General features: G+C 34.6%; 1 protein-coding gene across 1 annotated transcript in view; it reads left to right on the top strand.

Annotated features, from left to right (window-relative positions):
• Tmc1 (transmembrane channel like 1) overlaps nt 1-16,371 on the top strand; it is a 161,670-nt gene that overhangs the window by 42,904 nt on the left and 102,395 nt on the right. Inside the window, exons 3-4 of the mRNA XM_048806780.1 lie at nt 1,703-1,865; nt 7,481-7,609. Of these exons, the coding sequence (XP_048662737.1) occupies nt 1,703-1,865; nt 7,481-7,609 (292 nt within the window). The remainder of the gene's footprint in view (nt 1-1,702; nt 1,866-7,480; nt 7,610-16,371) is intronic.

The following is a 16,371-nucleotide window of genomic DNA, read 5'->3' on the forward strand; positions in this document are numbered from 1 at the left end:
GTATATCTTTCCATTTATTTGTGCCATCTTTAACTTGACTCATCACACTTTATAATTTCCAGTAAATAAGTATTTAAATTGTAAGTATAAGTTGAACCTCATTGCATAAGCTGTTCCTAAATATTTTATTCTTTTCCATGTATTGTAAATGTAATTCCTCCATTAGTTTTCTTTTCAGTTTGTTCATAGTTAGTGTATAGAAAGGCAACAATTTTTGTGTTACTTTTGTTTTGTAAAATTTTTAACAAGCTTATTTATTTATTATAATAGATTTTTGTGGAGTCTTCAGGATGTTCTACATACAAAATTTATGTCCTCTGCAAATTTTTATTTCAGATGTTTTATTTTTCTTTTCCAATTTGAATACTATTTTTTTTCTTTCTTCTGTTTTTTAGGCTAATTGCTCTGTTTAGGTCTTTTAGTACTATGTTGAGAGTGGGCATCTTTGCTTTGCTCCTGATCTTAGAAAAACAAACAAGCAAACAAACAAAAATGAATATTTTGTTGGCCTTAGACTTCATTATAGTGAGGTAAATTCCTTCTGTTCCTAGTTTGTTGAAAGTTTTTGCATAGAAGTATTCAATTTTGTTAAATACTTTTTCTCCATCTATTGCTATGACCTATATTTTTATCCTTTATTTTGTTAATGTAGAGTATCTATTATTTGATTTTTGTATGTTCAACAATTCTCACATCCCAGAGATAAAACCCACTTGGTTGTGTTGTATTACCATTTTACTAAATTATTGAATTTTGTTCATAATTTTTGCATCTTTATTTACCAGGAATATTAGACAAGGAGTTTTCTTTAATTGCAGTATCTTTGTCTTTGGCATTAGGGTAATGCAAGCCTTAACATTATTTGTTTGGAAATGCTCCCTCCTTTTCACTGTAATGAAGTATTTCAGCAGAATTAACTTTAATTTTTCTTCAAATGTTTGATGGAATTTAACAGTGAATTAAGTAAATATGTATACTACCACATTTATTTTTAAAGGGACAAGAAGTGTTTTGAAAAAAGAGGAAAGAAATATTTAGAGTCAAAAATGAAGAAAAGCTGGGTGTGTTGGTGTGCATATGTAGTCCTATCTATTTATTTGGGAGCTTGAGGCAGGAGGATCACTTGAGCCTAGGAATTTGAGCCTAGGAATCTGAGCAACATAGTAAGATCCCACCCCCACTCCCCATCTAGGAACTAAACAAAACAAATAAAAACCAGTAGAAGGACATGGATAATCTGAATTGGAAGTTATCTCTAGGGCTGACTGAATTTCTCTAAAATTATTCTAGTTGTAGCACTCTCTTGTGAGTCCTATTCTTTATTCTAAGACAGTGGCAGTAATATGCACATGGTAGTTATAACTCAACCACTTGTGTTGGCTTTGTAACCTCTCATATTTACATGGCTTTAAAAGTCGTGGTATGATACTAAACTCAAAGTCATCTAGTTATCCAAATAAATAAAAACTGGAACTCTAAGAAATAATAATATTTTGAGACCCATATTCACATATTTGAGTAAAAGACCTACAAAAGAAATGAAAATTTAGATAAATTTATTTAAACAATTTATTTAGACAATTAATTGTGGGGTTGTGGTCTCAGATGTATGACACTAGTTATAAAAAAGTAAGAATAAACTTTGTTGTGAAAAAGAGAACTTTCTGATATTGCTCATTGAATCATCAATTTGTGTGTTCAGGTGAAGAAGAAGAAGAAAAGCTACCTAGAAGAGAGAGTTTGAGACCAAAGAGGAAACGGACCAGAGATGTTATCAATGAGGATGACCCAATACCTGAACCAGAGGATGAAGAAACAAGGAAGGCAAGAGAAAAAGAAAGAAGGAGGAGGTTGAAAAGAGGAGCGTAAGTTAGTCCTGATATATAACTGAAAGCATTAGTGATTAAAAAGCACCTGACACTGAAGGAAGACCACTCCTTTTAGGTGGTCTTAAAGCTGGTAATTAAAACTAATTTTAGAAAGACAGACTTAAACTGATCCTGCCATTTTATTTCACTTAATCAAACAGATTTTAATAATTGAAATAAATTTGAAAATGAAAATATACTAAAAATGGACTATGAGAAATTACCTTATGAAAGATTCAAGTTGTCATAGGTCATTAGAATTTATAATGAAGAAGATATTTGAAAATTATCCCATTAATTGTATACATTGTTATCTAAGTTAAGTAGAAAACTCCTAAGGAGTGAGTCAAATAACTTTACCTTATAGAGAAGGGGTTGCATACTATAGCTAAATGTAGTCCAAAAGCTAAGAATGTTTTTATAATAGTTTTAAAGGCATAATTAATAATAATAATAAAGCAGAAAAGAATATGGGACAGAATTATATGTATTAGTCAAAGCATAACATATTAACAACTTGGATATTGACAGAAAGAAATTGTGTTGGTCTCTGTTATAGAGGATTGGTGTTATCATTTCATTGTTTAATATAGCCCAACATCTTTAATTCCAACATTTTAGTGAATGCTGATTTTGTAAAGAGTAATATATTTAAAGCTATTTACAAAAAATTCAAGATAATTATTTACTTTTCTTGGTGTTATGGTTTGGATTTTGAATGTTCCCCAAATCTCATGGTCCTCAATGTAGCAATATTCAGAGGGGGAGCTTTGGGGGGAGTGATTGGATCATGAAGGATGAAGTGATTGGACCAGTGGATGAAGTCATTGATAACTAAATGGATGACTGGAAGGAACTATAGGCAGGTAGGACATGGTTGAAGGATGTAGTTCCTTGGGGGCATGCTGTGGAAGGATATTCTTATACCTGGCTCCATTCTCTCTGTGCTTCATAGCTGCCATGAACCCAGCAGCTTTCCTTTGCCACACCCTTCCACCATGGTGTTCTGATGCACCTCAGTCCAAAATAATGGAGTTAATGGATGGTGAACTGAAATCTCTGAAATCATGAGTCAAAATAAACCTTTCCTCCTCTAAGTTGTTTTTCTTTTTATTTATTTGTCACAGCAATTAAAAGCTGACTAGTACACTTGTCTTTCTAGAAATTTTCAGTTGGCAGGTAGGAAGGGAAAGTATGCCCATAAAACACTTCCATGATAGAAAATCAGATCCCTTGGAAAGGATTAAAGGGTCCTGCCAACCTAGTTGCTACACAAAGGCAACAGGGCTGTGTGAATCATAATAGGCAGTAGAATTCAGATACGCTTTGGACTTAAAATGATGAAAAACTTTCTCAGATATCCTCCCAAGACACTCCAGTGTCTTATATTATAGCTCTACTATATTACTCCTCATAAATAATGGCTGTGAAATGTAACCATCTAAAAATTGTGGTAGGTAGAGAAGCTTAGCATTAATAGACCATTTTTGCTTTTAGAACAAAAGCAACCCCACCCAATTCTACTTTGTTGTAGTTTAAATTTTTACATGTCCCTTCTCCTATCTTCTTTTTTTCCCTTACTTCTCCCCGAACTCCACCACGTCTTCTCTGAGTACTAATACATCACTTGCTTTAAACTTGAATCTGATACTTTTATTTGTATTTTCTTTTCAAGAAGCTTTTCTCCTTGCAAAAATAAATTGTAATGCAATTTTAAGTTCCTCATATTACAATTGTTAATACTATTATTAAACAGAAATATGTCATATTAGCAAAGTCTATGCTTTCAGACAGTGATAGTTCACTGAAAAAAGCATCATTAATAAATATATGCATGATTCCAGCTATGTTTCAGAATTTTCTTTTCCTTTTTATTTATACCCATGAAAAATTCCTTCTAAAAAGGTAAGCTGGGTGGGAATTTCTTAGCTTTTCTAATGTGCTTAGGAACCTCATGTCAAATGCTCTACCTCTAGGAAATAGAGCCACATGAGTCAGCTGAATCTTGTTGCTATGCCAATGTCTCTTTAGCTAGTCCCACTCTATCTATCTTGATTTTAAAAAGCCCGCAATGACTCATATGTGCCTCCCTTGCCTCCCTATCTTCCCATTCCACCACATAGCCGAGCTTTGTTTCCATAGATTTTACAAATTATATTATTATTGCCACAATTTGTATTTATTCCAAATAGTATCATCAGTTATTTATGATTACTGATAGTTCTGATCAATATTTTAGGGTCTATTTTCTATTGTTTGTTTTAAAGGTAAGAACCTTTTTTTAAAAAATAAAATTTATTAGCAAATATATTTTGAAGAAAATTAGTAGGCAAATCAGGGCACATTTATTTAGGTTAATTAATTCAGGGTCTTTTTAATTTAAATGTTCAAGTAATGCCTTAGAGAATTTCTCTTGCACTGACAAAACATTTCAAAACCAACTAAAACTAAGGTTGTGAAACTAACTATCTTTAGAGACAGTTAAAAAATACTGCCTTGTTAGACATTTTGGAGTATTTCTAATAATATTACATACTTTTCCTGACCCAGTTTTAAGAGAATAAGTAATATATTTATAGTAGAGAGAAATTTAGCATATTATGTCTTCTTTTTCCTAACAAATGTTGTTTAATCAAACTTAAGATAGAGAGCCTTTCTTGCATAGATTAGCCCTATATTTTAGAAGATGAAACATGTAGGCTAGATCTTCTTCATATGATTAGCCCTTTCTTTGAGTGGTTCCTAGAGAAGAAGTTTCTCTATAATGTTGGTGAGAGTAATATTTTAATTACTTGCATATTCAAAGGTAACTTATCTTTCAGCCATGGTACCCTGAAGCACAGCATGCTCCTCCTGACAGCAATCAACACTTAACAACAAAGACTTTTTAAAAATATACCTGTCTGGGATCATTTAGTACAGGAATAAATGTCTTTTCACACATATTAATCTTTCAGGGCATTGTTATATTTTAGTGCACTTTGATTCAGGATGATAACTCAAAATCATCCAAGAAAGTTTTATACACATACATTTATTCAATAAATATTTCTCTAGCTCCATAAATTCATAATGCAACAAGAAGAGGCCACTTCAACACATATTATTTTGAAATAATTTTATGTGCCAAAGAAGTATAAAACAAGAGGTATGGAGTCTTAGAGAAGTAAAAGCCATTCTCACAAGGATAGTGAGAAGAGAGGCTACTAAAGATACTTCCTATGATTTTTAAAGGAATAAGAATTTGGATAGGCTAAGCATATAAAACATTAATGTTAGAAGGTTTCTATTAAATGGTTCTGAAAAGTGGCATATATAGAAATATGATTTGGCACCGTGGTAAATCTACATATTAAATAGCTTATTGTCTTATTCTTTGATGATGTTGAATTAAATAAGATGCTGTTTTATATATGATTCTTACTGGAAGCTTGGCAATGTAAAGTTTTAAGTGTTTACATGCAAATATCATGAACTTTTTTGGAAAGGTAAGCAAGCTATGAGCTTAAAATATCAAATAATAAAATTATTAAGGTTAAAGCTCTTTTTCTTTTCTAATATACTCTATTATTGATAGTTTCTTGAAATTTTACTTTTTTCTAGTTTTATTTGTTTTTAGTAAAACACTTATCTGTTTAATTTTGATGTAAATACATCTATAGGGTGATGATTTCAATTATTCTTATTAAAACATATTTTTCCCTCCTAAGATAAACCAGCCTACATATGATTCTAATTGGCAAACAAGGAAGATACAAAGAACTATGAATGTAGGTGTAGTAAAAAATATTAAATATTTTATGGCTTGGTTACGTAGTGCCATAGGATTTTAGAAGAACCAAATAATTAAAACAGAGACAACCCAATGGCAACCAGCATTGCATCTTAGTAGAATGTACTTCCACTGTTCTCTTGAAATACAATTACTATTCTAGCCAAAATATTTAAATTGTTTAAAATACAAATTATGAATAGGAGGTATTATTTTAGAGGGTTAATACAAATTTTTGTTTTTATAAACAAAAATTGAATAATTTAAAAACTATGGATTGGTAGCAAAGAAAGAAAGGATTGCATAGTCATTTTCTAGGGTGGGCGGTAAAACTATGGTTATGTCCTCTTGTGTTATGATTAATAATTTAAAAATAGATTTATCATATTCCCACTGTCTGATCATGAGTTTCGTGAACAACTAAGCGTGCCTCTGAGTAACACTGAATAATCTATAATTTTTTATCAGTCTGGGTCTAGCGAGGAGAGATATGTCAACAACTAATTGAACAGAGAGCTTAAGAGTTAGGAGTTATAAATAAAATAATTTTTAATTAGCCTACTGAAAAGGCAAAAAGAGAACTAGAGTATGGTGGTAGCAATTACAGGAAGCAACAGCCAGTCAAGGGCTGAAAGAACAATGGAAAGACTGAAATGAAAATTTGGAAGTATAGTGAGGGACCTAGGGCGCTAACCCCCAGGAGATGAAGACCTCTGCAGAGGGGCCTAAGCTCAGAGGACTGGTCCCTGTGGGAAAGGTGGTGAAATGGATTCTGCTATAGTTGGCACAACTGGCATACTAGACTTACCTGCAGCTGTGGAAAGCCCCTTCAGTTCCTGGAGTGGAGGAGGAAGTGTTACCCAAGGAACAGACAGGAAGTAGCCCTGGAAGCCACAGGAAGCAGCTGGAAAAGACGGAGTCACTTCTTAGTATCTCCTGCTGTCTAAGTATAAAATTGAGCCAGGTGCTAAAGCAAAAATGTTATTTACAGTCCCAACCCCATTATCACAATAGTAAATATAAAAGGTTATGTTGGCATTGAGACAGTAGCTTCATAACTGAAACAATCTATGACCAAAAAAATTTATTTCTACAATATAGTGTTATATTCCTCCAGTGGAAATCATGTCACTCATGTTTAGATTTTCTTTTCTTCAATTTCTGGACCCTATAAGGTTTTTGTAATACTAAGAACACAGAAAAGAAACATTTAATTTGCTTGGTGAGAAACTAAATTTCTTTGAAAGTGTCTTCAAAGGATTTGCTTCCACCAAATATATTTTAAAAGTTGAATTTTATCAATTGAGGTTTTGAGTTTAATTAACAGATTAGGTTGCCTTTGACAGATTTTTATTCTTCCCTATTGCAATTTTTCCCTCATTTTCTTGAGACAGGGTTAACTTAAAAAAATTGAAGGCATTTCAAATACATCTCCACCTCTAATTTTTAAATTTTTGTTGAAAAATAAAGTTTTAAAATCCGGATGTAAAATTGGGGAGGAAAGGTATATAGGGAACAGAGAGGAGAGGGAAATATCCTTATAGATCAGGAACTATCCTTCCCATAGATTTTTCTAGTTCTGACAACTCAAAGCTGTGGATATAAAAGAAGAGTTTATTCTCAGGACATCAGCATGTCAACACTATTGTTTAAAGTCATGAGAATCCCAGTCACCTGCAACAGTGTTCAGATGTGGGTTGTAATGCTTATGGGTCTTAGCACTGTCTCCAGATGAGTTAAAAAAAAGCGGGGGTGGGGGGAGGCTAAGCATCTGATATTAGTCTTTGTAAGTGTGAAAGTCAAGCAAAGCCTATCTTATGTTTTTTTCTTTCCTTTATAGGGAAGAAGAAGAGGAAATTGATGCAGAGGAATTGGAAAGACTGAAGGCAGAGTTAGATGAAAAGAGACAAATAATTGCGACCGTTAAATGCAAACCTTGGAAGATGGAGAAGAAAATTGAAGTTCTCAAGTATGTTGCTATTTTTCATATGTATAAACAGTTTCCCTGTTATTGATCTCCTAAATCCCTCTTTATTACCTATATGTTATAGATAGTGTTATATATATGTATGACACTTATATATTGCTTATAGTCATATATACATATGTGATATATATGCACACATTATATATATATTATATGTTTGTGTACATATGTATATACATGCATACATACACACATATGTCCCATATCATAACAGAGACTGGGCAAATAATTATAAATTTAGAACAATTATAAGCAAATTCATTGTTTAGAGTCTTTTAATGTCTGTGGCCACATTTATTCCTTAATTTGGAGTTTTCTTAGTTTAATACATTGATTACCATCCCCTGAAAGAGATAATATATTTGAATTTTACAAGTGTGTGCAGTTGTGTGCTCTTGTTTCTCTGCAGGTTCCTGGACTCAAATGATCTTTTCATGTTACAGCTCTGATGAAAGCAGAGGGAGGATGCTAAGCCAACAGAACAGTAAATAGGATTCCAATTAAGGGTTATTAATAGCTATTAAGGTTATTAAGTTATTATAGGGTTATTAAGGGTTACTAATAGCTATTCCCTGGTAACACATCAGTGACCCAATTTCAATCTTAATTGACTGCTGATATGGTTGCAAACATACTCAGAGCACACAGATTCGTAAACTTCTCACATGCAAAAATCAAAGGAGTCTACCTTTCTGGGGGATGGAAGCAGATTCTCCCTTGAGAATCATACTATATTCCCTGGCCTGGATAGTTGGTGGAGATGCGATGTGCAGAAGAGAATGTGTTTATGTTGACAGCTATGTTTCCATCTCTATCATTTTTCCACAAACCATTTTTGGTTAATTTTCAAAACTACCCTCTCCCCAGTCTATTTCACTAATAATGCTGTTAAGATGATAGTATACTATTATTGTCTCTGGTGATATATAAAAGAACTGAAGTAGGTATCAGTAAAATTCACATCTGTCCTTGACTCTGCGAAAACTTGTGTGTTATTTAAGGAAATCATTTAACTTCCCAGAGTCTCAGTTATCTCATATACAAAACAGCAAAAAATTAAAAAATAAAAAAAAAAATAAAACAGAAACAAACTTGAAGTTATGCTAGCTCTAACCTCTGCTATCTATGTCCTGGTATCTAATCATAATAATATTTGTAGTCATAATATTATAGCTTTCTTTTATTTTGTGGAATAAGGTTTTTTAAGTTCCAAATAATAGTCTCCCAGGAAAACTTTTACAACATCGCACAATTGTCTGGGAACTCCATGTGCACACATACACATCCATCATGATTGAAGGCAGTGGTTAATAGCAGTCTTTGTTTCATGATATACTAGTCATGTATGTGTGTGTGTGTGCACATGCATGTGTGTATGTTTGTACGTTAAAATAATTTTCATTTAATGAAGTAATAATGATGCTAATTTATAGGTGTAGAAGCATCCTTACTTGGCAAAATGGAAATTTGGCAGCCCTATACTCCCCGTAAAATATATTTGGATATATTAATGCCCCCTAAAATCCCAAATATATTCTGAAATAGTAATGATGCAAAAGTCACAGGTAACTATGTATACAAAGTGATAAAGTTGTAAAATGATAATATTGTAAGGTTTCAAAGCATAAAATTGAGGAAGAACATCAAAGAGTGTCTCCCCTTGTAGAAATACCTATCCCCAACTCTCCTGTATTTATCTCCCATGTAGGACAGTAGAGTAGATACAGGCTTCAAACTTGAGTTTAATCTCAGAACATCCACTCAATGGATGTGCCAAATTGGATGAGATGTGTAGTTCCTCTGACCTCAGGTTTCTTATGAAATTGCATTTGCAAGGTTGTAGGAAATATAAAGTAGGGTAATTCACATGAAACATTTAGAATGGTTCCAGAACACAGCACCTGGCTGGGAAACCCAATTATAATTATTATTTCTTCTAAGAATAGACTTAATGATGCCTTATTACTTGCAGTATGGCAGGAGAGATGGAGAGGGTTTGGGATCTCACAGGGCTGGGTGGGAGCAGGCTTAGCCACAGGCAGACCTGGGGGCATGGAGACATGTTAGTTGTAGTCTGCATTAATTATCAGATTTTGAGGTCCCAACAAAAGGAAAGAAAGAGCATCTTGATAATTTGGCAGAATCCAGGGCCAGACCTCTTAGATCTTCCAAAACATACCCTCAGGGTAATCTTATGGCAGATTCTATGTTCTGGTGTCCTGGCCTGGAGTCCAGAAATTAAAGAGTTTTTAAAAATGTGGAGAAATAGAAATTGACATGAAAAGAAGAACAACACAAGACTCTAGCACTAGGATAAAGGTTGAAAATGGAAGTCAACAGCTGAATCAATGACATAGGTATTTTTTATTTGGCCCACATACTTTTTTAGTCTAACTTTTAATTGTGGGAGATTTTACATTTGAAAAACTCACAAGTTCAGTTTCTCATCGACAAGTGGAAGATTGGTTCCCACATTACTACATTACTACAACAGCTGGGACTAAGCAAGGACTACCCCCTATGAATAAGACATTCACTCACTCTTCAGTTTGCAGAGTTCCCAAGGCGTCCACATCACTTGTTTATTCTGTTGATTGGACCTTGTAGGCATTTGAATTTGTTGCCTTCCACGAGGGTATCTGGGGAGCAAGCTAGGCATGTTACCAAGACAGTGAGTCACAACAACAAAGCCAAAGTCGTCAGTTTGCAGAATGGAAGTGCACATTTAAGCCCAGAGAAAAAAACCACTGAGGCTGCTCACCTGTCAGCAAGGCTCACTGTCTTCTGATGCTTCCTCATGGCCAGGAGTGGTTTTTAATTTGTGGCTTCCCACCTCTGCAAAGGGTTGCTAATATTCACAGCCAGCCTGATTCTCTTGGTGTCAGCCTCATTGGTGATCAAGCTGTTGGTGTGAAGTACTGGACCTGTCTTCCTTTGTGTGTTTTTGAATGCTGTTTTGAGCATTGGAATCCCTTATGGATTCCAGTCATTTCATAGCATTTGGGGGGAAGATAGGGCGAGGTGAGGGGTTGGTCCTCTTTCCCAGTGTTGCTAAGGCACGGGGTGGTGAGGGGGGTGGTCAGCTAGCTTTCCCTTCACCCTTTGTTTCTTTCAGAGAAATCTACCCTGAGAGTTTTTCTAAGAATTATTATGATTCTCAGAATTAGCTTCCAGTTTGATTCTGCTGATTCCATGACATCTAAGACACCAGGCTCAATATTATTGGAACAGAGGTTTTTATCACAGGTTTGGATCTATATCTTAGTTCCAAGACTTATCTTCTGGACTCTGAAATGCTTGTGAAACTTCTAAAATAGATTTTAAATAGGGTCAGAGTTTCAAGGAGGTATATAGAATAAAGCTACAGGGAAGCTTCAGCTGTGATTCTGAGGATGCTATGGGAGGTTCAGGAATTGCTTCCACATTTTTCAAGAACAGATACCACTATAAACAGGAATGTCCTCAGGGATCAAGGTAATAAAATGGTTAATGTAAGTAGTTACACTGTTCCACACATATATGCAGCCTTAAACCTTGTAAATGAGAATCTCTGGGTGGAGGGGGGCAGCTGTGCTGGCCCCAAATATGTATTTTTATTTTTTATTCTAAAAGTCACTGCAAAAGGTGAGGACTTAGAACCACTGTCTTCCATGCTGAGAACAGAAAACATTCTGCTGTTCTTTGGGCAATTTACTAAACAGATCAGATGTGTGTTGACAGGGGTGGGAAAAAGGGAAATAGTAGTACTGCTTCCACTTACCTGTATGTCAATTTCAATTTTTAAATTAGTTACTTCACTTAAACATATCTATCAATGAAAATATTAAGTATATTCTGCTTTTATTGTTGTTGTTCATAGGCTTGAGGATAACTAGATCTTTCCTACCTGTGAAATGTGGCAGCTCTAACTTGGTGGCAGCCACCACAGCTGACATAAAACACTTGGGTGGAAAATAACTGGTCTACTTATTACTCTCCTGAAACCTAAAACCTTTAACTATATCAGAACATTATGTGTAGTAAATTAAAAGCCCTTATGACTAAACCTAAATAAACAACCACCTGATTTTGTTACAGTAGAATAGGTTTAGTCCTGAAAATGAAGAAAATTGATTGTGATTTCAGAGCTACTTCCGACTTCACCTTTTGAACCCCAGTTTGTTTGTTTATAAAGTGAAGAGTTTATATTATGGCCTATAATTTTCAACCTGTTATCCTCAGTAGTCAGGTGGTTTGGTAGGATCAGTTCAGTGCCAGGTGGGCAGAGTTATGAGGGAGGACCACTTGGCCACATGGCAATTTCCACCAGAACAGACTTGTCTACATTCTATATAAGATACTCTGTTTCAGTCAGCTTTTTTGCTGCTATGACTGAAAGAACAATTGTAGAGGAGTAAGTTCAGAGGTCTCAGTCCATAGACAGTAGGCTCCATTCTTCAGGGCTTAAAGAGATGCAGAACATCATGGTGGAAGAGTGTGGTAAGGGGAAGCAGCTCATACGATAACCAGAAAGCAGATCTCCACTTACCATATACAAATATATACCCCAAAGCCCCCCCCCACACACACACCTCTCCTGCCTTCAGTTACCACTCAATAAATCCCATCAGGTGATTAATCCACTAATTGGGTTAAGGATCTCATAACCCAGTCATCTCTTCCTTGAAGCTTCTTGCATTTTCTCACATGTGAGCTTTGGGGGGACACCTCACATCTAAACCATAATACTTCCATATAAAACATTTATTTAAAAAAGGAGTACTTCTATGGCAACTAAAAAACAACACTGAGTTGGATATTTTGAAATGTTGATTTTAGGAAGAAGTCAGTTCTGACATTTCATGGGTCCATAGATTAAGGTATAGTACTCCAACTATGCTTTTTCATGAAATTGGCTCTTATACATATATAGACTGTTTTAATTTCTTGTAGCACCCTGACTCAGTGTTTCTGGGAGTTGTCCGTTGGCTGACTATGCCTGGTGATTTATTAATGAGACGCCCAGTAAAGCCAAGAAACTTACCCTTAGGACTTCACTTACACTTAACAGGTGCTTGAAACTGTCAGTGAGCCATTAAGGTAACATTCCTCCTTATTCTGTCTCTGTTCATCTGGTAGTACTTTTTTTGTTTTAAATCTAATTTTGTTTTATTTTTTGGTAGGGGGAACTAATATATTTCTAGAAAAGTGAGAACAAACCACTGTTGATTTCCTCTGCTGGAGTCATCTGGGAGAACTTTGGGGAAACTATTTTCTCGGCTCCCATCCTTACCCCCTTCCTCACTAGCTTTCTTGGAACTTGAGATTTTCATGAGCAATAATCATGGTTTATATGCTAGTTCACGAAGGCCTTTCTTTCATCTGACATAGTGAAGGAATAAAAGATTCCACTCAAGAGGACTTTTAAATATGAGTACACACTAACACATACTTCAACGGTCTTGAGTTCTTTTTTAAATAATAGCTCAACTGAAATGTAGGTCTTCAGTTCTTGCACAACACATTATCTAGGCTACAGGGATTTATTTATTTATATTTTCACCAAAAGAAGGGAGAATCTGTAGACAGTTAATGAATCTGAATTTTGTTCATCAAAATGTAACATTAACATTCAATTTTTCAACTACTTAATAAGTTCATACACAGTGTTAAGCAGTATGCTGTGGGCATGTTTCTTAGCTTCTTCAACTTCAATGACCTCACTCTATGTAAGGATAAAAATAGCACTACTCCATAGAGTTACTGAAAGGATTAAATCAGTCAATAGACATAAAGCACTTAAAATAGTGCATGGCACATAGTAATCATTGAATGCATGTTACTTATTATTTTACTTTCACAATTCCACTTATTACTCTCGATTCTAATTCAAGAAAGATATTATTATTCTGACTTTACATATAAGGAAACTGAATCTCTGAGAGGATAAGTAACTCTTTATTGCCAGATAACTAACAAGTGATGGAGCTTTGATTTGAACTTGGCTGGTGGAAAATTGCTGTGATGCAATTTGCTGGTACATCAACAGACAAGCTCTCCCAGAAGTCAGAGATCTAAAAAGCTTCAAGAACAAATTACAAATGCTCGAGAATCACATGGTTTATGAAGATCATTTAAAACACAGTGAGAAATGAGAGGAAAGAAAGGGATCAATTAGCAGGATGCAGATAGAGTGGCTTTAGAGTCGGGCCATAAGCAACAGAATCTCAATGCTCTATCCTGAGTTTGGCAATGTCATTTTGTCCGGTCACTGCAATCCTGCTGTTAATGCTGCTAAAAGGACTGAGGTTCCAGAGGGGCAGACAGAATGAATATGACCTGGGCAAAGGATAGGCACTTGCTGTATTGGAATGACGTGGGACAAGTACACCTGACCATAATGATAGCTTGTCAGTTGACCTGTTATAGTGCTATGGGTTGTATCTGTATTTCTTGGACAGAGCACATGTGAGAATAGAATCGGATGGAATGACTCCACTGAGTGGTGAGGTTAGTGGAGACAGGTATTCATTCCCAAAGAGGCAGGATCATGACTTTGTCCTTCCATCCTTTTCTAATGATAATATTCTTACTAGTCATATTTTGTGTTTTGTCTTTCTTTGGTATGTGTTACAGATTACCAACCTGTACAAATTATATCAATTATATCTGTATATCATATGCTACCTATTTATTTATTAGTTATGTTTAACACATCCTGTTTGTAGGAACAGCTGCATAATTTGCAGAACCTAGTGAAAAATGTAAATGTGGGATCTCCTTTTCAAAAATAATTTAAAACTTCAATTATTAACAATTTCAAGATAGCCATGGCAGAGACTTAGTTTGAGTACAGGGCTCTTCTAAGTGCATGGTCCCAACAGCATAAGTCACAGTCCCATGAAATTGACCTTGCCTATGAGTTTTACCTAAACTTGAATTCCAACTTCCTTTCTAAATTGACTTCTCAGTTATTGATGATGGTGACCATGAGGTCTTAGAGATAGAATCATCTCTGTGTGTGTGTGTGTGTGTGTGTGTTGTGTCTACTGTGTATCGGATCTTATACTAATAGATGTTCACACATTAACTCCTTTATTCCTTATAAGAACATGTAAAATAGAAAATAATCCCCTTTTAAAGACAAGAAAACTGAGATTGACAGAGATAAAGTGGCTGCACACAGCCCAAACTGTTTATGTGAGGATTAAAATCCAGGTAACTACATATCCAAAACTTCCTACTTTTTCTATTGTGCCACACTACTCATTTTAACCACATTTCCCAATAAAATAGTCCTAATGTTCTCTAGGAATGCTAGGTATATTTTAGGTCTTCTTTCCAGTCTCCTCTTCACTTTTTTGACATCTTGTGCTTCTTGCAGGCTTTAGAGCCTTCAACTGCCCTTAGAGCTCCTTTCTCTGCTAATTCCTATAGAAATAAGACTCAAAAAGACTCTTATTATTCATTTGATTCTCTTGTTTTCTGCATTTTATTACATATTTTGAATTACAAATCTTCCTTTCAGAAGAGATTTTGAGCTTCTCAGAACGTGAAAGGTATCTTATTGTTCTTAATTTTCTCAAAACCTAACATAGCATCCCATGTATCGTAAGCATTAATGTTTCCTGTGTGGGGATGATAATGTTGATGGAGATTTTTGTTGTTGTTGTTGCTGGACACTAACTTGCAGGGCATGAGAACCATGAACATGAAGGGAATGTTTAAAGGGCCTGGATGACTAAGTGAATACAGGACAAGGAATGTCCTAGTTCAAATGCCCTGATTTATAGTATTTGCCAATTTCTATGGTGTAAATGCTTCCATTATGAACAATTTCAAACTACCAGCAGTTTAATAGTAGTTTAAGAAATTCCTGAAAGTTTAATGATCAGTGGGTTTTGAGAGCCAGTATGAATCAGCTCCAGTATCCCTTTGGGATATGTGTCCTTTGATTAACCAAGTTTATGCTAAAGGAAACTAATCAGGAACAAATGAGAGTAGGGACTAACGTAAGAATTGATCGTTATTTAGTCTGTAATCAACAATAAAATGCTCGAATTACAGCTGCCTATAAGAAAGACAAATATTATTCTGTAACTTCAGGATTCCATATAAAGGTTGAAAGTGTATTAGTGACTTCTTATTCTATTTTTTTAGTCTAAATACCTGGCAAAATATTTTTTCATTTTATATTCTAAAAATTTCTCCCAAATTTTTAGCATCCATAGAGTTTGTCTTATTTTTTTTTGTCTCCTCCTCTTCCTCTACTTTTTTTCTTTTTAATTCACCTTAAATAGGAGAACATTTTATTCAAGATAAATCAATTCTTGGTTGAGGTCAACAATCGCTCAACACTCATGTTAGAGCTCATCTGTCACAATAATCTGACTCATTATTCTCATTGCATTGGAATGAGTGTTTTCAGTTAATAACCAGTCTTCATGTTACATACTTCTATTAAGCAAGAACAATGTCCCAGGAAATTGTCTGTTACAAGAGTTAGCCTTTCATACATGCTATATTGCTGTGAGTATTTAGCAAATTATTGTGGTTAATTCTTTTTGATCTGCCTTGTTTTATTTAGCTTACATATTTATTTTAGCTTTTAAAATTATCTTAACCATGAACAGATGAAACAGCAGAATCATTATTTATGAATATTTGAAAAAGTCTTTCTTGAATATTCAGTACATACTATCAACTACAGGAAGACTTGTATGTGAGAAACAGTTCCCAGTTCTTTTGTGAAACATCTAAATATC

This window comes from Marmota marmota, unplaced genomic scaffold (assembly GCF_001458135.2).
Source record: "Marmota marmota marmota unplaced genomic scaffold, marMar, whole genome shotgun sequence".
Classification (NCBI taxonomy): Eukaryota; Metazoa; Chordata; class Mammalia; order Rodentia; family Sciuridae; genus Marmota; species Marmota marmota.